This window comes from Peromyscus eremicus, chromosome 14, assembly GCF_949786415.1.
Source record: "Peromyscus eremicus chromosome 14, PerEre_H2_v1, whole genome shotgun sequence".
Classification (NCBI taxonomy): Eukaryota; Metazoa; Chordata; class Mammalia; order Rodentia; family Cricetidae; genus Peromyscus; species Peromyscus eremicus.
Window position 1 is genome coordinate 61,279,576 of NC_081430.1, and position 25,622 is coordinate 61,305,197.

At 49.8% G+C, this 25,622-nt stretch overlaps 1 protein-coding gene across 1 annotated transcript; it reads left to right on the forward strand.

Annotated features, from left to right (window-relative positions):
• The first annotated feature begins 316 nt into the window (after positions 1-316).
• On the forward strand, positions 317-15,922 carry Tex22 (testis expressed 22). The gene is made up of 2 exons (XM_059279982.1): positions 317-1,336; positions 15,500-15,922. The coding sequence occupies exons 1-2, from the start codon at positions 1,181-1,183 to the stop codon at positions 15,818-15,820; spliced, it is 477 nt and encodes a 158-aa protein (XP_059135965.1). The 5' UTR covers positions 317-1,180; the 3' UTR covers positions 15,821-15,922.
• Positions 15,923-25,622: the final 9,700 nt, after the last annotated feature.

Genomic DNA, 25,622 nt, shown 5'->3' on the forward strand with positions numbered 1-25,622 from the left:
GCAGAGGCTGACCGCCTTGCGTGAGGATGACTCCGTCCACTTCTGAAGACTGTCCAGCGCGTTGTGACTGATTTCTAGGGTGTGTGTATGTATTGCTAGTTTGTTTGTTTTTAACGGAAAGCAGGATTCATGTAAATAGCTTTTTTGGGAACAGATGCTGATCTGTCCCATGCGACCATGTGGACGATTTTAAGGTGCTGAAGCGACACTAATAAACTGACGGCGCTCAGGCCGCCCACTGCTGTGATTTCTTTCAGTGTATTGGGGCCACGCGGCTGGGGCGCTGGGGTGCTGGGGCGCAAGCGTCGAGGGCGGAAGCAGCAGCGGAGGGCGGGGTCTGTAGAACGGAAGCTCCAGGTCCGCTCCGCCCCTCTTAGGATTCTGTCTCCGCTGTCTGAGGCTGGTCCCTTAGGTTCCACTGAGTCGCCCTCACTTTAGTCCGAGCTCACCGCCACTTTACTGAGTCCTCCTGGCCGCTCCATCTATCTGGACCCATTTGAGCGCTCGCAGCCTGCGACTCTCCATTCCCCCCGCTCCCCGTGCAGGCCCTTCTGAGCCTGGTCCCACCGGCTGATCCGTTGTCAATTGGATCCCATTAAGTCGGCCTCATTTGTCCGGGATCCTCCTGACCCTTCCCTTTGTAGAGTCCACCGAGCCCGCTCCGGAAGCCCCCGGGCGAGCTCTGCTCCCGCGTGGGAGCGGGTGACCCAACTCCCCTCACGTTTCACCCCTGCCCCTCAACTGTCTTCCACAGTTCAGGTCCACGGACAGGGAGGGAAATGAGAGCTCAGGCTGGCCCCGAGCCTCGTGTGTAGTAGGGTTGTTGAAATGACAGAAGGGAGGCGGGCTGAGGGCAGGATCCTAGGATTGAGAGCTTGTCAGAACAGCAGACAACGCACCCCCTATGAGGCAAGGCTGGGGAAGGCTGACCAGGCGGTCTGGTGAGAGCAGGGAAGGGAAGCATCTACTTCTGCTGGGCTACTGAAGCCCCTGGGGGCGCTGCTGGTGTGGTGGGCAGTGGCCGCAGGATCTAGGAAAGGAAGTCACGTAAGGGCCCTCGCTGTTTGTCAAGAGTAGTCACTGGCGAGAAGGTGGCCCTAGCAGAGCTTGCCATTTGCTTCGTGTCTGTCGTGGCAGCCAGAGCCCTAGATGTGCGAACTGCAGCCTGCTGTAGGTAGAGATGGACAGCAGGCGGCAGCGCCCCCCGAGGAAGACGCTACAGTGGCAGCTCGCTCAAGAACAACCCCAACAGTCCCCCTCACATGGGCCCTCAGCGGCCTCCGTCCAGCCAGACACCAAGAGCAACCCTCAGGAGGACCTGCAGACCCAAGACTGGGTAAGCTGCAGGAGGCTCTTCTGAAAACCTACGCTGATTGGGGAGGGGCATGGAGAACGGACCTCTGGGACCAGAGGCGAGACCTGAATGGGACTGACAGAAACATGGAGTTTCCAGGGCTCTCTTTCTCCAACCACTCCGGCGAGGAGGCTTGGAGGTAGATTTGCACCCCTTTTGCTTCCTCTGGAGGACACCAAGGAGGGATTGCCTGAGGTCAGGAAGAGGGTGCCACACATACCTCTCTCAGCCCTCCCCAGTGTCCCCCAACCCTGGACAAGAGGGTATCACTAAGTGGGAGGGGGAATGAGGACCCCACAGCAGGCAAGTGTCCTCTCTGTATTGGCTGTCACTGAAATGCACACGGCAGCTGTGCTTGTGACAGCCTCCAACAGTAAGCAAACCCTGATCCGCCTCACCGGACAGCAGGCGCTGTATTGTGTTCGCCCAGAGGTAGGAGAAACGGGCCGGACTGTGCAGACCCCTAGGACACTCCCTGAGCAGAGGCTAATCACACTGCGGTATAGTTTCCACCGAGAAAGAGTTCAGAGCCAAACCACATCAGTCAAGACTGTGGCAAAACTCACACCCCTGGTGCTTTGGTGGTGTAACCAGCCATGGAGCCAGGCACTGAAGTGTGTGTTTGTCTGCCTGTGTCCGTGCTGAGGTAAAAGGTCAGGCGGGTAAAGAAGGCAGGCTCCCAAGCTTGGTGTCATGGTTCACACACTGAAGGGGTGGGGTGGGAGCATTACAAGTTCAAGGCCAGGCTGAGCTGTATAACAAAACACTGTTTCAAAAAACTAGCAACAATGCAAAGAGTGGGGTCCCAGGGTCACCTGCATGACTACCCCATGACTTCCTCAGCATGTCCCCAGGACCCAGTGCCTTGAGGCCCCTACAAAGGTTACAAGTGCCAAGACCTGACCTCTAGCCAGGGTCTCACCTGGGACATTCTAGATTGTGAAGACACTAAAGTGTCACCTGTTGGGTGTGGTTTGCCCAGGACGAGGGACAGCTGCAGCGATTTTATACTGGTGAAACAATGGGGAAGAACAGGTCCCATGGCTAAAGGGACTCCAGGCTCCGGGTTGGGGACCGAGAGTCACTTCAGTGTCTGCCGCCCCTGGGCTCCTTTTGGGGTCAGCTCCAATTTGAAGTTCCTCTGCCTCTTTCCTCCCCAGTTCTCAGGCCCTGCTAGTGGCTCTGGCCTTGAAGGATGTCCAGGAAGGATGTCCTTCCCTAACCTGTCCTGTGTCAAGTTCTCGCCCCTGGTATAGGCTGTGCTTCCTCTGGGTCTTCCCTCCGCTGGCTCTGTCTCGTGTTGCCTCCCACAGAGCTCCTGGCCTGGCTAACATAGCCCTTTGTCCCTCCCTTCCCAGCCCTCAGAGTCTTCTCTCTGCAGGTTGTCTTCAGCCCACAGTGCCACACACGGTGCTTGGTGCCTCAGAGAGTGCAGGGACCTTGGGCTGAGGTAAGGGTTGGAGAAAGCCTTCCTAGCAGAGGGTCCTTAGGCGTCCAGTTCAGCCACAGTACAGTACTTCCCGACCATCTGGCCAGCATGCTGTGAACACTGGAGAGGAGCAGGCAGGAGGCTTGGGGTGGCTGTAGGCTGAGCCACATAAGGGGCACCTTCCTCACCCCACCCGCCTCTGAAACTGTGAGTGGCCAGCCAAGGAGCACCAGACATGCAAAACCAGCCTCACGTGGAGAACCTGTGATTGTCCTGGTTAGTCCAAAAGAGTCTTCTGGAATCTTAGCCAGTATGGTGTTCAGAAGTCAGTAGCCTCTAGAGCCACAACAGCAGACAGGATCAGCAAGGGAAGGTAGTCCTCCCTTTTCACGACAGCAGGTAAAACTCAGGGAATAGTCAAAACCTACCTGAGATGAACTTTACCTACCCCCCCCCCCCCCCCCGCCAAAGAATTACAAAGCCTCGAATGATAAGAGAGATACCCTGTTCTGTTCTGGAGCAATGTCAGATTCGGTGGGTTCTCTCCAAGGCGTTTCATAACTCAGGATATCACTAAAAATGCTACATGTTGCCAGGCACAGCGGTGTACAACTTCCCAGCACACGGGAAGCAAAGGCAGGCAGATCTCTCTGAGTTCAAGTCCAGCCTGGTCTACATAGAGACTTCCAGGCCAGCCAGGGCTACATAGTAATACCTTGCTTCAAAACAAAGCAAAATAATAATAATAATAATAATAATAATAATAATAATAATAATAATAAACCCTACATTTCTCTTGTCTTACAGTTAAGTGCATATAGAAAAATAAGAATAGCTGGGCTAGCTTCAACCTAGGAGATATGAATTCATATGTAAGGCTTTGCCATAGTCAAGGAAAAGGGTAGCTTATAGCCAGATAGGAAGAAAACAATTGCTATTGGCAGCAATATATTGTCTGTCTAGAAAATCCACATAAACCAGCTCAAAAATGAAAGACAAAGGTTGGTTATATGACTATTGTAACTTACTTGTTTCAATACACTAAATTAGAAAATATCATGAAAAGTTCCCATTCACTTTAGCAATAGAAATTATGAGGTCCTTTAGGTTATTTATTTTGAGGAACACCAGGAGTTTTGCCAGATAACACCAAGATCTTCTTTGGAACCAGATCCTATTACTGTGTGGACATATATAATTTTTGTTTGTTGGTTTGGTTTTTTGTTTTTCAAGACAGGACTTCTCTGTGTAGCTTTGGTTCCTGTCCTAGATCTCGCTCTGTAGACCAGGCTGGCCTCGAACTCACAGAGATCCGCCTGCCTCTGCCTCTCATGTGCTGGGATTAAAGGCATGTGCCACCACCGCCCGACCTGGTTTTGTTTTTTTCAAGACAAGGTTTCACTGTGTTGTGTATCCCTGGCTGTCCTGGATCTCACTCTGTAGACCAGGCTGGCGTTGAACTCACAGAGATCCACCTGCTTCTGTCTCCCAAGTGTTGGGATTAAAGGTGTGGGCACCACTGCTGGCTAATATATAATGTTTTAAACCTGCCAGTTTGCCCCAAAATAATTTAAGTGGTATTCCTATGGGGAGGGGACATTGGTTTTGGGTTTTTGAAACAAGGTCTCATGTAGCCCAGGCTGGTTTTGAACTTGCTATTTAAGCCAACTATAACCTTGAACTCCTGATCCTCCTGCCTCTACCTCATGAGTTCAGAAATTATAGATTGTAGGGCAGGTGCTTTGCTTGAGTGGCTCTGGCTTGGTCTCAGGAGGTGACGGCCGAGGGTTCAGGCAACCACAGTCCTCTGAAAGCAGGAAGAATGGAAGCTGCTTCCACAGTAGCTCCCACCCACAGGACGTCAGTGGTAGGTAGTGAAGAGTGGGGGCATTGGGAGCCTGTAGACCCTTACCACAGGATGGCTCTTGGGTGGAGATCTCCCCAGGATAGCTGAGTAGCCTTAGGAAGGCAGCCAAGCACTGGCCTCCCCCAGCAAGAGAGTGGGAAGGGGCAGGATAGAAGCTGCTAAGACTTTTGCATTCTAGCCTGGGAGTCACATCCCAATGTTTCCATGTATTTTGTTTGTTTGTTTGTTTGTTTGTTTGTTTGTTTGTTTGTTTTTGTGGAGGAGATCACACTAGTCATTCCCACTTGGTGTGTGAGAGAGAGTTGGAGGGTAACAGGAGTATGATCACCAGGGGCTGGCTGTCGATGGGTTTGACCATTCTAGAGGCTGGCTGTCATAAACAGTAATTTAGGGCCCTTGGCCAGGCAGTGGTGGTGCACACCTTTAATCCTAGCACTTGGGAGGCAGCGGCAGGCAGATCTCTGAGTTCGAGGCCAGCCTGGTCTAGCCTACCGAGTACATTTTAGGACAGCCAGAGCTGTTACACAGAGAAACCTGTCTCAAAAAACAAACAAAAAACCAAAGTCTGTAGGTAGGGCCCAAGCAGAATGAATGGAAGGATCGTCTACTGTGCATCATCACAGTGGAAGTGCGGAATGCCGAGATGAAGGTCTGAGAGGTACCGACGCGCACAGGGCACCTCACACATTGCTGCTGAAGCTCATTACAGAGCAGGGTAGCTCGTATGTGCTGATAGGAAATAGTCAACGTTTTCTTTTATTTGGTTTTTTGAGACAGGCTCTCAAGCCCAGGTTGGCCTTGAAATCATTTTAGTGCTTAGGCCTCAGCTTTCCGGATGCTAGCATCCCAGATGCCGCTACACCTAGCCTAACAGCCACCTTTTAAAAGATTATGTTTATGTGAATGTGCGTGCGCCTGTATGAGTCTGTATACCATGTGCATGCGGTAGCCCAAAGAGGCCAGAAGAGAGGGTTAGATTCCTCTGGAACTGGAGGTGAAGGGTGTTGTCAGCTGCCGTACAGGTGATGAGAACCGATGGTGTCCTCTGGAAGAGCAGCAGTAAGCACTCCTAGCTACTGAGCCATTTCTCCAGCCTAGCAGTCTACTTTTAATTTTATGCCTGGTTAAAAAAAAAATCTCTGACATAAAGAAAAATAAAGTGATAAACAGAAAGAATTTTCCCATCAGAGACTCTCATCTCAGTTCTGAGAACACACCTCAAAGAACCAGGGAGTAACTCAGAACACATGAGAAGGGGGTATCTGAGGACACATGAGAAGGAAGGGGGTATCTCAGAACACATGAGAAGGAAGGGGGTATCTGAGGACACATGAGAAGGAAGGAGGTATCTGAGGACACATGAGAAGGAAGGGGGTATCTGAGGACACATGAGAAGGAAGGGGGTATCTGAGGACACATGAGAAGGAAGGGGGTATCTGAGGACACATGAGAAGGAAGGGGGTATCTGAGGACACATGAGAAGGAAGGGGGTATCTCAGAACACATGAGAAGGAAGGGGGTATCTGAGGACACATGAGAAGGAAGGGGGTATCTGAGGACACATGAGAAGGAAGGGGGTATCTGAGGACACATGAGAAGGAAGGGAGTGGGCAGACAAACTGAAGGGAAGGCCATCAGAATCCAAGGCAAGCTCACTGCCCCACTTACACAGGTAAGCAGAAGGTGGGTTCTAGGCCACCTAGGGCTACACAATGAGACCCTGTCTCAAAAAAACAAAACAAAACAAAAAACACACGTAAGCAATCTGTTGCTGACATGTCCATTAATGTATAATCTAAAAGGCAAAGGTATTTCAAAGCTTTACTTTGAGCCGTGCGCATTTAAAAAAAAAAAATGAGCAAGGCTTTATCAGCCCTAAACTCCAGCTCAAAAAGATGGTGTGGAATCAGGAGTTGGGCAGATGTACCTACCATCCAGGACAAATGCTGAGAAGTTGACCTCTGAGTAAATCTAGGGGGTTACTTTCTGCGTACCATGGAATTTCAAAGCAGAAGTAAAAGGTTTGCAGCAAATAGTATCGGAGTGATCGACCGGCCATTTACAGCACAGTAGAATACAGCCCTGCCTTTCAACACCCATGTGCAGGCAACCGAAAATTGCTCTGGAAGAATCTGTATTTAGAATCCCAAATGAGAACCGCTTTTCTTAATCCAAACATAAAATCCTGAAGGAAAAGCCCAACAGGTTTAAAGAGTACAGGGCAAGCAAGAGGTGGAAATGTTAAATGACAGTCTGGAAGAAATGCTTATAAATGTTCATATCATTGAAATATTTACTAACAGGAATCTATGAAGAGATGGTTAAAAATGAGAAACCAACACAGCAGCCCTACCTGTAGTTCCCACATTTGGATGCTGAGGCAGGATTGTGAGTTCAGGACCAGCCTCGGCTACAAGTCAAAAAAAATTCTATCTACAAAACAAAACAGCAATGAGAAAACTTTCTTGAAAGTTGAGTGGAAGGGGGCTGGAGAGACAGCTTGGTAGTTAAGAGCACGTGAAGCTGTTGCAGTGGACCTGGGTTTAGTTCCCAGCACCCACATGTACCCTTTTATAACTCCAGTTCCAAGAGTTCTGATATCCTCTCTGGCCTCTACCAGCACACACGTACATGTGGTGCACATACATACATGCAAGCAGACACTCATAATTTTTTGTTTTTACATTGAGTGGTGGGCTGGAGATGCAGCTCATTGGTAGAGCATTTGCCTTGCACACACAAGGTCCCGCGTTTTCCCTCCAGCACCACACACCAAACATGGAGACAAAGAAAGTGGGTGAAGTCTGGCTTTCAGTTCCAAAACAAACAAACCCCACCTCATTGAATACCGAGCGTGACTACATTGGTAGAAATGATGGCGATGGCTGTGGCTGGGACCAACGGACACGTAAGGGAAGAGTTTCTGTCAGCTGGTTTTCCAAGAACCTGTTTGTGAATGTTACCCACTATTTTTTTTTCTTTTAACTTGATTCACCTGTCTTTCCTAATGCCATTTTTTTTATTAATTTATTTTTATTTTTATTTTATGTGTATGGATGTTTTGTCTGCATGTATGTCTGTGTACCACATGCATGTCTGGTGCCCTCAAGACCAGAGGAGGGCATTGAATCCCCTGGAACTGTAGTTACAGACCATGAACTAACTGAGGTGCTGGGAATGGAACCCGCGTCCTCTGCAAGGACAGTGAGTGCTCTTAATTGCTGAGCCATCTCTCCAGCCCCTAGGTGAAATCCTTGGGTTGTTTTTTTTTTTTTTTTTTTTTTTTCTGAAACAGAGATTTCCCTTGTATAGATGTAACTGTCCTGGTACTCAGGGATCCACGTGCCTCTGCCTCCTGAGTGCTGGGTTAAAGGCCTGCGCCACCAAACCTGACTCAGGTTAAATTCTTAAGTATGTAATTGTTTGACCAGAGTATATGAGTTTAGAACATTTTTCTTTAATTTTTTTTTCCTGGCCTGGTGGTGGGTAGCACATGCCATTAATCTCAGCACTTAGGAGGCAGAAGCAGGTGGATCTCTGTGAGTTTGAGACCAGCCTGGTCTACAGAGCTAGTTCCAGGATAGCCAGGGATATACGAAGGAGCCCTGTCTCAAAAAAAAAAAAAAAAAAAAAAAAAAAAAAATGTTTTTTGACCTGGTGATAGTGGCATACATCTTTAATCCCAGCACTGGGGAAGCAGAGGCAGGTGGATCTCTGTGAGTTTGAGGCCAGCCTGATGTACATAGAGAGTTCAAGGACAGCCAGGGCTACACAGAGAAACCCTGCCTCAAAAACCAACAACAACAAAAATTTTTTATTAATTCTTGCTCTCTGTGATTTTGAGGTCTGCTTGGTCTATCTAGTGAGTTCGAGGACAGCCAGGGCTACATAGAAAGACCTTGCCTCAAAACACAAAATCAAAACACGAATTTTATTAATCCCTTGAGGATTTTATACAGTGTATTTTGGTTGGGCCTGGTATGGTGGTGCACACCATTAATCCCCGCACTGGGGAGGCAGGCAGCTCTCTGAGAGATTGAGGCCAGCCTGGTCTACGTTGCCAGCCAAGACAGCCAGGACTACCCAGAGAAACCCTTTCTCAGAAAACAACTATGTGTTTTATCATAGTCACACACACTCCAGCTCCTCCCCGACCCACCCCGCCTCTCTGCCCGGCCACCTTTATGTTCTCTTCTAATTTTTAACTCATCAAGCCTCATTTGTGTTACCCAGCTGTTTTTGGGTCTGGGACTTGCCGTGTAGTGTGGTTAGCCTACCAGCGGTCACTCAGAGAGAAGGAATTTTACCTCACCTAGTGGCTCTGAAATGCTAATAGCTCCTCTGCTGAGGGTGGGACGTGTGTCTTCTTCCCCTCCACACTGGGCTTTTGTCTGGCTGGAGCTTGTGCATTTTGTCACATTCACTGTGGGTTCTTCTGTGTACCTGCTTTGTTGTGTAAAAAAAAAAAAAAAAACAACCCCAAAAACAAACAAACAAACAAACAACAACAACAAAAAACCCCACTGTGTCCTTGAAGTCATCCACCACCTCTGGTTCTTAAAATCTTTCTGTTCTCTCTCCCTCAAAGATTTCTGAGCCTTTGAGGGGATAGATGTGATATAGATGTCCATTTAGGGCTGAGCACTCTCGGCCTCTTATTCTCTTCATGCTGACCACTCGTGGATCTCTGTTAATTGCTATAGACTCCAAGAAGACATTTCTCTGATGAGGGTCGAAGATTCACTGATGATCTGTAGGTACAGGATCAGTCATTAGGAGTTTTTAAATTTATTTTATGTGTATAGGTATTTGGTCTGCATGTAAGTTCATGCATGATTGGTGCCCACAGAGGCCAGAAGAAAGTGTTCAGTCCCTGGAGCTGGAGTTACAGACGGTTGTGAGCCATCGTGTGGGTGCTGGGAATCAAACCTGGGTCCTCTGGAAGAGCAGTATGTGATGAGTAACTGATGAGCCATCGCTCCAGAGTCCTTAAAATCCCTTTTCCCACTTTTTTTGTTTTATTGAGACAGGGTTTCTCTGTGTAGCCCTGGCTGTCCTGGAATTTGCTCTGTAGACCAGGCTGGCCTCGAAATCAGAGATCCACTTGCCTCTGCCTCGAACATCCCCCACCTCACCCCTGACTTGTCATTGGCATCCTCCTCCTCCTCCTTCTTTGATTTTTGAGACAGATCTTTCTATGTAGCCCTAGCTGTCTGCCTGGCCTGGAACTCACAGAGATCTGTCTTCTTCTGCCTCCCAAGTGCTGGGACTAAAGGGCTTTCTTCCAATGGTGGATTTAAGCTGTGGATTGTCCTCAGGGGGCCAGTTCTGGGCACACTCTGGCGCTCTGGTGTGCCCTCATGTTCTATCTGAATAAATATGCATTTCAGTCTCAACTTTTGTCCTCATGTGTTGGATTAGAAAAGGGTGCCCATTTCAATAGGAGTGTGTTATCTCCAGTTGGTAGTTCCAATTGTGGTGTTCTGTGGACTCAAAATTGTGAGCTCCGGGGACCTGGTGTGGGTCCATTTTGCTGGTGGCGTAGATCACATCCAACTTGTGTGAATGTTCCATCTGGACATAGGTAAGAGTTCTGGGCATATTCTCCTATGTCAGTTACTTATATCTTTATCTTTACATTTTTGTGCTGCTGTTCTTAAAACATGCATGCGTGCTGTTGGGCGGTAATCCCAAAGACTTGCTGTCCATGCTCTTGCCGATGGTCTCACCAATGTGCACATGAAGTTAATGCTTCTCCCTCCTACTCCTGCATTTTAGAGTCTGCTGACTTTCTGCCATATAAATTGAGGATTTGGTGCCCTACCTTCCACCTGTTCTCTCTCCCCATCTTTCCAAGGAATTATATTATACTCATTTTGTTTATGTGTGTGTGTGTATGTGTGTGTGTGTGTGTGTGTGTGTGTGCGTGTTTATATATGTAGGCATGTGTCTGTGGGTGCCTGTTTATGTATGTATGTGTGTTTATGTGTATGTATATATGCATGTGTATGTGTGTGTGCATGTTTATGGGTGTTTGTGCATGTATGTGTGTTTGTGTGTATGGGTGTGTGTGTATGTGCATGTTTGTGTATGTATGCAAATGTGGGTTTTTTTGGTGTGTATGTGCGTGTACATAGGCCAGAGGCCAGATGTTTTCCTCTTTGTTCTCTACCTTATTTCTTGAAAGTTTGCAACTGAACACAGGTAGCTCACCAATTCTGCCAGACAGACGGCTAGCAAGCCCCAGATAGTCTCCTGTTTCCATCTTTCCAGCTACTGCTGAACCTGGTGTTTACCTCCATGTTGGGGCTCTGACCTCAGGCCCTCATATGCCACGGCTAGCACTTTACCCACAGTGCCCTGTCCTCAGCCTCCAATCAGGCTTCTTAGATCTGCTTCCAGCATTAGTTGGATTTTTTTTCTCCTGAGACAAGGTCTCACTAGGCAGCCCTAGCTGGCCTGGCACTCAGAGAGATCCTCTTGTCTGTGTCCCATATGCTGGGGTTGCAAGCACGCGCTAGCATGCTTGGCTCCAGTGTCCAGCTATAGGATGACAGTGTCAGTGTCGCCACAGCTAAGGCGTGGACACGGTAATGTTCCTTTTCTTCTTTAAAAAAAAAATATTTATTTATTTGGTTTTTCAAGACAAGATTTCTCTGTGTAACAGCCCTGGCTGTCCTGAAACTCATTCTGTAGACCAGGCTGGCCTCAAATGCACAGAGATGCATTAGCGTCTGCTTCCTGAGTGCTGGGATTACAGGTGTGCGCCAGCATGCCCGTCCTCCTCCCTCCTCCTCCTTCTTCAGATTTCTTTTACTGTATGTATATGACCGTTTTGCTAGCATGATGTGTGTGCACTGCATGTGTGCCTGTCGGATCCCTGGAGCTGGGGTTGCGGATGGTCGTGAGCCACCGTGTGGGTGCCAGGAATCAATCCTGGGTCCTCTGCAAGAGCAACAAGTGCTGTTAGCCACAGCTGAGCCATCTCTCCAGCCCACTGCTTTTCTTGTTCAGCCTTTTGCCTTTCCTCGGAGATAATAATTGGATTAACTATCCTTTACAGAACCTTCTATGAGCCACATCTATGGCTCTAGGTACTGAGAGGTATGTCAGATCATCTGAAAGCTCCATTCTCTCCTGGGTAGTGGTTGTCCTGGGTTTCCTGTTCCCGCTGGTCTGCTGTCCTCAGGGCCCCATGCAGGCCTTCCTTGTCTATCTCAGGATTCCTTGTTTCCTTGGCCCTGGGTTTTTCTCTTTCTCTGTTTACTCCCAGAGCATACCATCTAGCCACTTCATTCACAAGGATTCAGAGGATGTTGACATTTGGGGGGGGGGGGGGGCGGGCTTTAGAGACCCAAAGGTGTGGAAATGACTTTTCATACTTGTACAGCACTTTGGTTAGGTAAAAACTCTAAGAGAGAAATTTTCCAGGCCTTTTAAGGCCTCTCCCTATCAGCTTCCAGTGCGACTGTGTAAAGCCATAGACCATGTTGGCTTCTGCTACCCCGTGCATGCTCTGGTTTTTCTGTGCGTTGCTAGGCATCTGTATGTAGCACCACCCCTGTGCCGTTTTTGTCTTTGAGAGTTTTTTTTTTTTTTTAAGACTTACGTATTTTATACGTATGAATGTTTTTGCCTGCATATATGTCTGCGTACCAGGTGCCTGCCTGGTGCCTGTGGAGGCCGGAAGAAAACTTTGGATCTGCTGGAACTGGAGTTGACAGTGGTGAGCCACTGTGTGGGTACTGGGAACTGAACGGAAGTGCTCTTAACCACTGAGCCATCTCTCCAGCTTCATTTTCAAAAAATTTTAAGATCTTTTTCCCTCTTGTTAGTGTTCTGAAATGTCAGCATAATATATTCTGCTAAGGCTGCCTCCTCCATCTCTGGGGACAGAATGTGTGCATGTTCATGTGTATGTGTCTTTGTTTTCTCTTTCTTGTTTTATCCATTGCAAGTTGATCCAACAGGAATGATTCTCTGGCTTTCTCGTGGCTCCCTAGGTATATCTTTGCAGTGGTGCTTTGCTTTCAATCCTATGTTAGTTAGTTAGTACTTGTGGTAGTGATGCTGTGTAACGAGTATCTCCAAATGAATTCTGAACTTACATTTTTCCCATTTCTTGGTCAGAAGTGGCTAGGTTGGTTGTCCTGTGTGTGCCTCTCACTCTCAAAGGTCTTCTGTTCCTGCTTTTCTTGAGGTTGCTGCATAAACACAAGGGACATAGCATGTGGCCTCATGTCTATGTGTCACATGTAGTGTGCATATGCCTCCAGCCAATGTCATCAGCAGAGCAGAAGCTACTCCAGCAAGAAGTACTGTGACCGCTACAAGAGAGGTGTGCAGTCCCGCCACACAAAGTGGGTTAAGAGTAGGAACAGCTCTAGACTAGCCTCCCACTGAGTATCCATCTTGCCAAGTCACACTTTCCATGTCCAAGGTCATTCTTGTCCTCTGGATGGCCCCTCTCCACCTGCTTCTGCTCTGGTTTCATCCATAGCCTGTATCCTACATCCAAAGGCCACAGTGATAGTACAGACCTGGGATCTCTCTTGTTTCTCAGCTAGCTAGTGGCTCTGTCCTGCTCTTCTCCTTAGGCTTGTGACACTTGTGACTTTGCGTGTGTAGGTGTTCAGATGGCCTTTGGTAGCAGATGACTTTGCTGTGGCATGGTCAGGCAGGCATCTGGCTTTCAGTGGCTACAGGCCTCTGCTTTTCAACAGAGAAGAACTTCTCTGGACTGGGCTAGGGAAAACAGAGTAAGCTAGGCTGCAGGATGGGATGAGGGGCTGTGGACTTCCACCCCTTTCTCCCCTCCTCCCCCCGAGTTAAACAACAGGAATGTGTTGCCTTATGCTTCTGAAACCAGAGGTCTCCAACGAGAAGGAATCAGAAGCGGTGGTGTTCTCCTTTTGGGGTTGCCAGAGCAAATAGCTGAAGCTTAGGCAGTATGAAAATGATACCTCTCAATTCTAGAGGCTGGCAGGTCAAGGCCAAGCCTCTCACAGATTCAAGTCTGGAGAGAGCCCACTTCTTGGTTCACAGAAGATGCCTTCCCTGTGTTTTAATGTGTGGGGCATGAGTGGGCTCTGTGGGTCCCTTTCTGATAAGCTAAGACCCTAACCCTTCCCATTCCTGCTCCAGCACTGTGAAGGGGAGGCCTTGGCCTGTGGATTTGGTGGAACACAAATCCTGAAGCCTGGCTTCTGAGGGCTGCATGAGGACCTGCAGGGGTCCTTTTTGGCTTGTAGACTGCCATCTCCTGTGTTTCTCTGTATCTTCTCCCAGTACATGTCTTGGAGTCAAATGTTCACTTTTTTCCCCCTCATATTTTTGCCATCAAGGCCACTTTGTGTGTGTGTGTGTGTGTGTGTGTGTGTGTGTGTGTGTGTGTGTGTGTGTGTTGGTGTGGGTTCTAGTGATGGACCCAAGGTTATGCACATGCTCAGTGTGTGTTCTATCACGGAGCCTGCACGGCCTCTTGCTGAGTATATTCTCATTGTCCTGAAACAGCTCTCTGGGCTTTTCCACTCTCAGAACCTGCATTACCTCCACGAAGCAGCTCCCTTTCCGTCTCCCGTCCCCGGAGGCACCATTGCACTTTCTGTCTCAGTGAGTTTGAGTTTGACAGTTCCTAGACCAGCAGGACCATAGCAACTGCGGAACATGTGCTTTGACGGCTGCTGTTTCACCGAGCAGTGCCCTCTGGGTTCACATTCCCACACAACAGCATGTGCCTTTTTTTTTTAATTTTTAAATTTAAATTTAAAAAATTTTTAATTATTAAAAATGTATGTGTATGTATATACATGTGAATTTATGTGCACCATGTGCACGCAGGTGCCCACAGAAGCCGAGGGTGTCAGAGCTCTTTCAATTGGCGTTACAGGTAGTTGTGAGTTGCCTGATGTGAGTGCTAGGAACTGAGCCCAGGTCCTCTGCAAAAGCAGAATGCACTTACTGCTGAGCCTGATGCCCCAGTTGCCCTCACGATTGCTCCATTGTCTGGGTGAGTCCACCCCTCCACAGCACGCGATTGCTTCCGTGTTTTGGAAGTGACCGAAGCTGCTGTGGATGTGGGTGCGCACATCCAGGCTTTGCTTTCTTCTGGGTCTATACCCAGAAATGGAACCATCGCGTCATTGTGCGTTAATTCTTTCCAGATTTTTTGAGTAAGGAGGTCCTTCACTTGAAATGGCCTCATCCCTACTGTTAGCCCTCTATCCAGAAGGTAGCTAGGTGTGTCTCCTAAATGGGCAGTCTGGAGGGACTTCCACAGACCATTTGCCTACAGAGGGGCATCCTGTAGCTGTTATATGTGGGCTTTACCTACAAGCTGACACAAGCTTTCTTTTAAGTCAACACATTTTTTTTTTTTTTTTTGGTAACCAAACCCAGTCTTTAGGATCACTTAATACTCCTCTTAGGGAGGAAGGATGCCTCGGGTTGATCTTTGAGACCCAACTTTTTAGGGGCACACAACAGGTTAGCTTTGTTATACCTCTGGCCCAGCCCCACCCTCCACCTTGGAGTACTTTGCCAGTACCACTATAGTTCTTGCACAGTCCAGGGACAGATATAACGGTACACATGAACACCTCACGTGAAGTGCTCAGGTATGTTGGTGTGAGAGTGTTGTGCACAGGGCTATGTGTCAGGGCACTGCCTTCCCCACCCGGGGTGCTTTCTGAAGCAGAGTGAGGGAGTTGGACCGACCTGGGGTTCATAGTGAGACCCTGTCTCAAAAACAAACCAATAGGGGCTGGGGACATAGCTCAGTTGGTAAAGTGCTTGCCGTATAGCTATGGGGACCCGAGTCTGCAGGTGACCGTGCACTCTGTCCCCACAGGTGTCTGAGCCTCCCAAGCGCAGGAGCCCAGGTAGCCGCTGGAGTGTCAGCATCGAAGAGCGTAGGCGTCTGGCCATGCTGCGAACGCAGAACAGGACAAACACAGCCAGAGCCCTATCTAGAGACAAGCTGGGCCTGCAGACTGTACCCTCTCCACTGACCGGGCCTGCCCCAACCTCTCCCAACCAGGTCCCCGAAACCACGGTTGATCCCTCGCAGGATATTGTGCAGATGGTGGCCCAGCTGATATCCGAGGGTGTGGACAGGGATGTACTCCTACCCTACCCACTAGAACCCACCATGTACCCCAATGCCTTCTAGGACTTCTTGGCCCAGAGCACTCCTCTCTGGCAGAATGAGAATTTTGAGGCCCAGACCTCGAGGTCACCTTTCTCCTGAGAAGGATCCCTGATTAGCTCAGTGTATGTTGTCCAGTGCCTTTCTTTGTGGTGGAGCATGACTTCTGTACCCCGCGTACCCTCTGTGTCCCACTGTGGGCATGACCCACCCACAGAGGACAAACAGGTAAGGACAAAGGTCTCAGGGCTCAGGAGAGCTGCCCCTCCTTGGAACCTGGTTGGGAACTGTGGGAGAGCCATGGAAAGGAGAATCAGGGGTGACTTTCCAAAAGAGCCCCTGCTCTGTGGGGGCATAATGGTGACCAGCACTTATGGGCCTCTGAGGAGGCTAGATTGCCTCACAGACCCTGGCTTGTGACCCACTGCTTTGCTAGCCCTGTTACTGAGCAGCTGCCTGAGGAGGTGGTGAGATCCCTGCCACGTCCAGTTCCTCCAGTGGGGTTTTCATGTCATGAACCATTTGGGACCCATGGGATCTAGCTTCAAGGCCCAAATGGGATGTGTGACCTAGGATAAGACTTTGGTGGGGACAGCTCAGGGATAGGGACCTAGTGAGGTTCTAGACATAGGTAGGTTTTCAGGTAACTGATGATTCCAGACAGCGAACTTGAAGTTGGGAAGGGCTAGGAAGGCAGCGTGCACTGTACAGTAGGTTTGGGGTAACATAAGGGGTCTTCAGTTATGTCTCACTTTGTCTTGAGGTTGGGGGCCCGTAGAGGGTTCGGGATTGGGGTGGTAACATAAGACACATTTGGGGGACACCAAGCTGGAGGAGAGGTAGGGAAAGTGTGGTGACTCCAGTTTGTCAGTGGTTATAGGGGGGCACCGCAGACTTAGAGACTGGTAGTGGGCCCCTGTGTGAGTGAGGCTGGCTGCAGGGGATTTTGAGTCAAGAGGAAGTGATAGGCTAGGTTCAAGTGCAGGCATGGGTCAGAACTGTGTACTGGACCTTGAGGGAACCAGCCAGCTTGGCAGTGCAGCACCAGCTGCCCTTGCCCAGAGTCCATTGCTGAAACACAGACTTACCCATGCCCGACCCTGGGTCCCTAGCTGCTGACTTGACTTCTCTGCCCTCCCTTCCTAACTCAGTGAAATCCCTCCTTCTCCAGGAAGTCTGCCTGCATCATCCTACTGGACACCCCTTCCCAGTTGTCCCTTGATGTAATTTTTGTCCATCCTAGGAGGCCTCTCCTCTGCGTTTTTCAGGACACAGAGGGTAAAGGGAAGGCAGGGCATGGTGCCACAAGGACTAGGGCAGGGATAGTCTGGACAGGGCCGTGGGGCACATCATGACCCTTCCACCTCCTCGGGGTTTGAAGGTGACTTAGAGCACAGCACGCAGTGGGCTAAGTCCTGGGCTGGGCAAGAAGATACAGAGTCCTGTTCATGTGAGCTGAAGTCAAAGGTCACCACACACGTGCCTTGTGCTACGTGCATTCAGCTCTGAGTGGCTTTAAAGGATGCCCTATTACTTCATGTCCTCTCATGGCTGAGGGCTGACAGGGCTGCTCCTCCTGAGTCTGCAGCCAGAAGGATACTGAGATGGTCAGCTCCTCTTAGATCTTCCCCGTCACAACAACACAAGTCGAATCATTTAGAGTATCAGGGCTGAGGCCCGGAGCTGGCCCCCGCCCACCGGCCACTTGTGATAGTTAATGTGGCTGCAAAGCCGGTGGATTCATCAGGGAATGGAGCTTGGTGCTGGAGTTGTTAGCAGCACCAGTTAGAGCACTGTGGCCCAGATTCTGGGGCGGCGCGTAGTTTCCAGTGGTTACTGCAACTAATCATCACCAGTTTAGTGTTCTAAGAGAACACAGGTTCATTAAGTTCTGTAGCCGTCCACAGGGGGTCTCACTACACTAGGATGAAGATGTAGGCAGAGATGTGCTCCTCCTGAGGCTCCAGGGAGCTGCAGCTCACCTTCCCCAGCTGCCTGGGGTAAGTCAGACTGCAGTGCTGGCTCTGGGTTCCACCCCTCTTCCCTCTTCCAGCTCCTATGGTTAAGGGCCCTTAAGACGACTCTGGGCCCACCCAGATGACCTGGAAAACCTCTCCGTTTTAAGGTCAGACTTAGTGAACTTGATTTCCTTAGCTCCATCAGCATGTTCATAGGATCCCCCTTTTGGGAGGGGAGCATGGCACCTTCTCCAGGGTGTTGTTGGCCTCTAGGGGCAGAGGGCTAGGTGCTACTAAGGTGTATAGGACAGCTCCCCACAAACACATGACCTGGCCCCGTGTTCAGGATGTCTACTGGGAAAAACTTGGGACAGAGAAGGTGGGGAGCTCTGAGGAGACTGGGGTGAGTAGGGGTTCAGACAGGTTGGTTCATCTTAGAAGGAGCAGAAAGGTCTCGAAGGAAGGGTCCCTAGCACCTTAGTCAAAGGGAAGCAGGCCAGGTTGGGAGACCCCTCCCGCAACAGGGCAGGCTCAAGTTTTGTTGTGCTAGCCACAGCCCCGGGATCTTACTGGACACTCAGCACCTGTCCCAGTTTGATACTCTGGCTCTGAATGGGTTGCAGAGGATACTCAGTGTCTCGGTTTCTACTGCTGTGATGAAACACCATGACCAAAAACAAGTTGGGGAGGAAAAAGGTTTATTTGGCTTACACTTCCACATTGCCGTTCATCACTGAAGGAAGTCAAGGACAGAAACTCAGGGCAGGAACCTGGAGGCAGAGGCCATGGAGGAGTGCTGCTGACTGGCTTGCCCCCCATGGCTCATTTAGCCTGCTTTCTTGTAGAACCCAGGGCCACCAGCCCAAGGATGGCATTACCCCCAATGGAATGGGCCCTCCCTCACTGATCAATTATTGAGAAAATGCCTTACAGCTGGATCTCATGGAGGCATTTCCTTAATTGAGACTTCTTCCTCTCTGGTGACTCACAAAGTGGACAACAAAACCAGCCCGTACACTCTGGACCCCTGTAACAGAAAAAGCCTCCAGCAGCCGACTTTTGCAGTGCTGGGCTGCTGGGACACTTAGGGGATGTGGCTCGCAGCTGTCTTTGCATGCCACTACTTAAGAGATTACTTCACTGGATTTGTAAAAGACACTTGCTCAAAATTAACCGAGTATTTTTTTAAAGCAGTTTGATTGCTAAAGTGGGGGCTGTTGACATCAGGTAGAGGTTATCTCAGCTATTTCTGGAGTATCTGAGGGGATGACATGATGGGAATTCTGAAGCACAGAGCTTCTGCTTACACATTTAAAAAAAATTACACTAAAGAGAAACAAAGTAAAACTATTTAAACTGGAAAACCCAATGAAAGATGGTAAAATGCCAGATGTGGTGGTGCACGCCTATAACCTGGGCACTTAGGGCAGCAGGAAGATTGATGTAAATGTGAGGCTAGCCTGGGGTATATAGTGAGACCCTGTGTCAGGAAATTGTTATTTTTAAAAATTAGAACTGCAGTAAGGGATAAGTACTGCTTATTTTTCAATGCACTGGTTTTTTGGTTTGGTGTTGACTGCCATGGGCCTTCCCTGCTCAGTCAATTCATGCAAGCGAGACCAATTACATTTACCTCCCATTCCAGCTCCCCAGCCCTTGTTCTGCTCTCCTGTAATCAGCTTACCTCCAGAACTTGGGCCATTTGCATTATTTGTTTTATATTTTATAATTAGCTGAAATTAAGGTCAGCTTCAAAGTTTTCTTTTTTAAAGATTTATTTATTTATTGTGTACACAGTATTCTGCCTACATGTATGCCTGCAGGCCAGAAGAGGGCACCAGATCTCAATACAGGTGGTTGTGAGCCACCATGTGGTTGCTGGGAATTGAACTCAGGTCCTCTGCAAGAGCAGCCAGTGCACTTAACCACTGAGCCCAGCCCAGTTTTATTTCTTTTATACTATGTGTACAGTGCCTTCATGTATGCATTCATGAAGTGCCCAAGGAAGCCAGAAGGGAGCATCAGATCCCCGTAAACTGGAGTTACAGTTGTAGACAACCACATGGGTGCTGGGAACTGCGCCACAGTCTCCTGCAAGAGCAGCAAGTGCTGAGCCATCTGTCCAGGCCTCTAAATTTTTATTTTATTTTTTGGCTTTTTGAGACAGGGTTTCTCTTTGCAGCCCTGGCTGTCCTGGATCTTGCTCTGTAGACCAGGCTGGCCTTGAACTCACAGAGATCCACCTGCATCTTCCTTCTTGAGTGCTGGGATCAAAGATGTGTGCCACCACTGCCTGGCTAAGTTCTTATTTTTAACTGGTATCTTTTAGATAGGGTCTCATGTAACCAAGACTGCCCTTAGAAGATGTAGCTTGTCTTCTGTCCTGCCTCGACCTCTCAAGTGTGGGATTACAGCTGTGTGTCACCAAACCTTGCCAGTTTTTCTTTTTGATATTATCATTACATCATTTCCTCTTCCCCTTTCCTCCCTCCAATTCCTCCCATATCCTACCCTGCTTTCTCTCAAATTCATGGCCTCTTTTTGCACTGATTGTTATTGCATGCATATATGTGTGTGCACATACACATGCGTATTTCTAAGTATAGCCTGCTCAGTCTGAATACTGTGACTCGTACTGATGCTTTCAGGGCTGACCACTGGTACGGGATTACCGAACGGTGTGCTCCTCCCTGGGGAAGAGTCTATCTCACGCTCAGCATTGTGTAGTTGCCTTTAGTTCTTTGTGTAGGGTGGAGACCCTCCTGGTCTTTCCCCTGTCCACTTTTGGCCAATTGACTTTTTAAAAGAACTTTTTCCTGTTCTTGTATGTTTGAAATGTTTTCTTGAGGGCTTTATATATGCAAGAAAATCTGTCTGGATAAAAAAAACTGTGGGTTGTATTTTCTTCTTAAGAACTGTTTCTCTAAACTTTGAGTGCTGCTAGGAAAAAAAAAAGGTCAATCTATTTTTGTGGGGGGGGGGAGGAAGGAGGAAAGGGTTTATTTTAGCTTACAGTCCATTATCAAAGAAAGCCAGGGCAGGAACTCAAAGCAGGAACCTGGAGGCAGGAGCTGAAGGACAGACTATGGTGGAATGCTGCAGTTACTAGCTTGCTGTTTATGGCTGGCTCGGCTTGTTCTCTTGTACAACCCAGGACAACCTTCCAGGGTAGCCCTACCCACAGTGGGCTGGGCCCCCCCCCCCCATCAGTCATTAATGACATGCTCACAGGCTAATCTGATGGAGCAATTCCTCAATGGAGGTTCTTCTCAGATGACTCTAGTGTGGATCCAGTTGAAAACAACAACAAAATACCCATAATTGACCCCTTGTTAAGTTGACACATAAACACAACACAAAACATAATCTTTCTCGTTTGTCCTCAAGATCATATTAATAATACAGTATAACTTTGAAAGTCTCACAATCTTTAAAAATTTCAGCACTTTAAAGTCAAAGTTCCCTTTAAAATTCCAAAGTTTCTTAATTGTGGGCTCTTGTAATAAAATAAGTTAAATACTTTCTTATTCCAATAGGGAAGAACCAGGGCACAGGTATAATCATATTAAAGCAAAACCAAAATCAAGCAGTGTGAAGATCTGCCATCTGGGACTCACTCACTCATAGTCCTCTGGGTTCCAGAAGGCTTGGGAAGCCCTGTCACTCCAGGTCTCCATCTCCAGCAAACACAGCCTGTCCAGCAGGCTCAGGCCAGGTCACTCCACGGCTCAGCTAAGACCATGGAGGGAGGAATGCTATTTGTTCCTTTTTGGGGGAGGAGGGAGGTTTGAGACAGAGTCTCTGTACATAGCACTGGCTGTCCCAGAACTCACTCTGTAGACCAGGCTGGCCTCAACTCACAGACGTCTGCCCGCCTCTGCCCCTCAGTGCTGGGGTTAAAGGTGTGCGCCACCACGCCCAGTGCTCCTTGTTTTGTTTTTTGTCCTCATCGTTGATATTCTTTTTCTGAAAAGTGGTTTCGGTAATCTTTAAAGTTCAACAACACGTAAGACAGGCCTCAGATGACTTGTGCTGCATTCATGTGCTGGAGCATGCCATGGATCTCTCCCACACAGGCTTCAGCAGGACTTTCTTGCAGCTTAACTCTGAACACTTGATTTCTTGCCTCTAGGACTAGGTGCCATAAGCTGGGCTTCTTCTCCCATCCTTCACCACACAGTAGCTTCAGGCATTGCTCCCAACAGGTCGGCTCAGGTCACCAGGGCACCCGGAGGGAAAAGCCAAATCCCACAGCACTAGAAAGTCCTAAAATGGGATGTGGCCCATGTCCCCATCTCTGGACCTCTGCTCACCTGCACAGGACCCCTTTCCCTGCCCTCTCATGGGATAATGGTGCCTCCACTGCCTTGAGACCACTTACCACATGGCATTACCTACTGCTGCTCTCCTCACTCCTGCTATGTGATAAACTCCCCAAGGCAGGGACCATGTGACCCTCTAGTGTCTGACATTGTTTGGTAGCATGAAAGAGGTGCTCAGAAAATAAGCTGAATGGCTCCATTGACAGCTTCCGTAGTTCTGTCTCCTGGAGTGCCGTGAAACCTTACTCCTCTTACTAGTCCAACAGTTGGCCTCTGAGGTGGGCCGTGACACATAAGGCATCCCCTGGCACTAAGTCTCCCCTTGTTTTTCTCCGTCAACAAGCATCGCTGCCTCCCGTTGCCTCCACATCGCTAGGATCTAGAAGGCAAAGCACTCCTGGGATGGATTCTTCTGTCCTTTCTATTCACTTTCTTTTCTGCTGGATTTCCACCTGCCCTGTGCCTCCCTTGGGAAAGGCATTCCTAACAAATTACTTCATGTGGTCACCTTGCTGCTTCCTAAATCAGCATTCCAAGCTGCACGAGCAGCTCTCCTTTCTAGTGGCTCTGCTACCAAGTGGATTCAGTCTTCTTGGTCCCTTTTGCCACTGAGCTCTTCTGCTGGCCTCTGAGCTAGGCAGTTACCTTCTCTAGCCTGTGGATTGAACTGCCTTCTGAGGTTCATAGCACTCCACTCCGAGGGAATGTTCTTAGCTCTGGAGAGTACCAGCTTGGAATTCAGAGTCTCCTTCAGGAGTTGCTCTTCAGCCCTGGTTGCTCTTACCTTCTCTCCTCAAGGAAAAGGATTGAGACCTGCAGCTGAGGCTGGACGGTTACTGTGTTATCTACCTCTGGAGTGGAGGCAAACGGAGATGCCACAGAGTTTGCCAATTCTGTGTCCTGTCCTCACCACTGCCTGGATATTATTTGGTAGTTTTGTGGGTTTTTTTTTTTTTTTTTTTTTTTTTCAGAGAGGGTTTCTCTGTGTAGCCCTGGCTATCCTAGAACTCGCTCTGTAGCCCAGGCTGGCCTTGTACCCAGAGATCCGCCTGCCTCTGCCTCCCAGTGCTAGAATCAAAGGTGTGCGCCACCACCACCTGGCTTTTTCATTTGTAGTTTATTGTTTTTCTTTTTCTTTTTCTCTTTTTTTTTTTTTTTTGTTTTTTTTGTTTTTTGTTTTGGTTTTTCGAGACAGGGTTTCTCTGTGTAGCCCTGGACCAGACTGGCCTTGAACTCAGAGCTTTGCCTGCCTCTGCCTCCCCAGTGCTGGAATTAAAGGTATACACTGCCACTACCACTTGGCAGTTGTTGTTGGGGTTTTTTTTTGGGGGGGGGGAGTTGTTTGGTTTTTTAGGTTGTTTGCTTGTTTGGTGTCTTTTTGTTAGTTTGTTTGAAGACAGGGTTTCTCTGTGTAGCCCTACTGTCCTGGATCTCGCTATGTAGACCAGGCTGGCCTTGAACTCAAGAGATCCATCTGCCTCTGCCTCCCAAGTGCTGGGATTAAAGGTGTGCGCCACCACTGCCTGGGTGGTTTTTGTTTTTTTGGTTTTTTTTTGTTTTTTTTTTTGAGACAGGCTCTATATAGACCTGGCTGTCCTGGAATTCACTATGTAGATTAGGCTGGCTTTGAACTTACAGTGATCTGCCTACCTGTCTCTTGAGTGCTTTGATCAAAGCCACGTGCTACCACGCCAGGCCCATTTGGTAGTTCTGTTGGTCAGTCTGTCAGGTAAAAAGAGGTCTTATGCTGTGCACACTAGAGGTGGGCCGTGGGAGGCCAGCCCTCACACTTTTCCCACATGGGAAGACTGCCTGCTTACTATCTGTTGTCCTGTGTCCCCTTTCTAACCTTCTCGCCAGCGACCACCAACAGAATGCAAGCCCCTGGGTCATCTGTCCCCTGCCCCCCTTCTCCCAGGCCCTTCTCAGCAGGTTTGCTCAGCTCTAGTTCCTGACCGTGTCTGCTGCTTCTCAGTGGTGGTCGCTCAGCACACAAGGAGGTGGCATAGGCCGTGACACTCTTCCTAGCTTGGGTCCAAGTGTCATGCACATTTCTTGCCTAGTAATGTACAGTGTATCAGCCCGACCCCCTTACTGTCTAACCTCACAAAGTGGCTTACAGTGCTTTCCTGAGCTCCTTTTACTGTGCTCCCCACTTCATACGGATGCACTCAGACAGGACACCGACTTCCGGCAGCCATTGACTTTCTCTGTCAATGTAGCCCACAGTGCTCCGACTCAACCAGAATCGGCTCTTCCTCACCTCACCTCCCCACCTATGGCACAGACAGGGTTCCATCAGGGACACCACCTTTTATCTTCTGCCCTTGGTAATGTCCAAGTACCCCATTCTCCACAGACCTTGGATGAGCACAAAGGATGCTTCTGGATGCTACAAAGAGGTGGCTTCCTCCACAAAGGACTCCCTCTCAGTACTTGCAGCCCTAGTATGGGGGTGAGGTTGGGGGTGGAGGAATGTCTGTGGCTGGAGGCTTATGTGATCCCAGCTTCAGCTGGGGCCCTTGGGAGGGAATTGAAGGGAGAAGGGAGCTCCACCAAGGCATTGGCAGTTCAGGAACATGCCTGCCTCATGGGAGGGCAGTTATGATGCTCAAGGATGACCAAGGAGGCTGGAAGATAAGGGGCACACTCAGGACGTCTACAGGATTTGGAGAGTATCCCTATGAGGGGTGCAGGGAAGGGCTCACACAAGAAGGACCCAAGGGCACTTTGAAACTCCCAGGGAGTCCTGGGAGGGCCCACCTCGACAGGTCACCCAGGTATGGTGAGGGCCACCTGGGGGATGCCGAAGACTAGGTGGGCATGGGGCTCAGGAGGACCACTCAATGAGTGCTGAGGTCCGGGATTCATGGGCCTTAGAGATAACGGAGAATGCCAAGTACCACTCCGGAGGGGTCTCAGGAGACCATCGGTGATGCCTAGGTCCACTCTGGAAGGGTTGCAGGAGTGCTTCCCGGGGATGCAGGGCTTGGGCCTCCGGAGGACCACCTGGGGATGCCAAGGGCTACTCAAGCGGAGGTTTCGAAGCACCTCCCAGAAGAGTACCTGGAAGGCCTCCCCGGGATGCTGAGGGCCAGGTGGGAGAGCCACGCGGGGATGCTGAGGACCACTCAGGAGAGGATGCGGGAGGGCCACCCGGAGATGCCAGGGCCGGGCGGGCGTGGGGCTCCAGAGGGCCACCCCGGGATGCCGAGAGCCAGGCGGGAGGGGTCGTGGGAGGGCTATCCGGGGAGGCCGAGGACCAGGCGAGCTCAGAAGGACCACTCGGCCAGGGGCGCGCGGGCCGGCTCGGCGCGGGGTCGGGTAACGGCCCGCGCGGTGGGCGGCGGCGCCCGAGGCCCCTCCCCGCCGCCCGCGGCCGCTCCTCCTCTTCCTCTCCCGCCCGCGCCGCGGCCCTCCCGTCCCTGCGCGGCCTCGGCGGCCTCGGAGGCGGCGGCGGCGGCGGCGGCGGAGCAGCGCGGTCCCTTTAAACCGCCCGCCGGCGCCCCCGCGCCCGCCCCCGCCCCGGCCCGCGCCCGGCCCGCC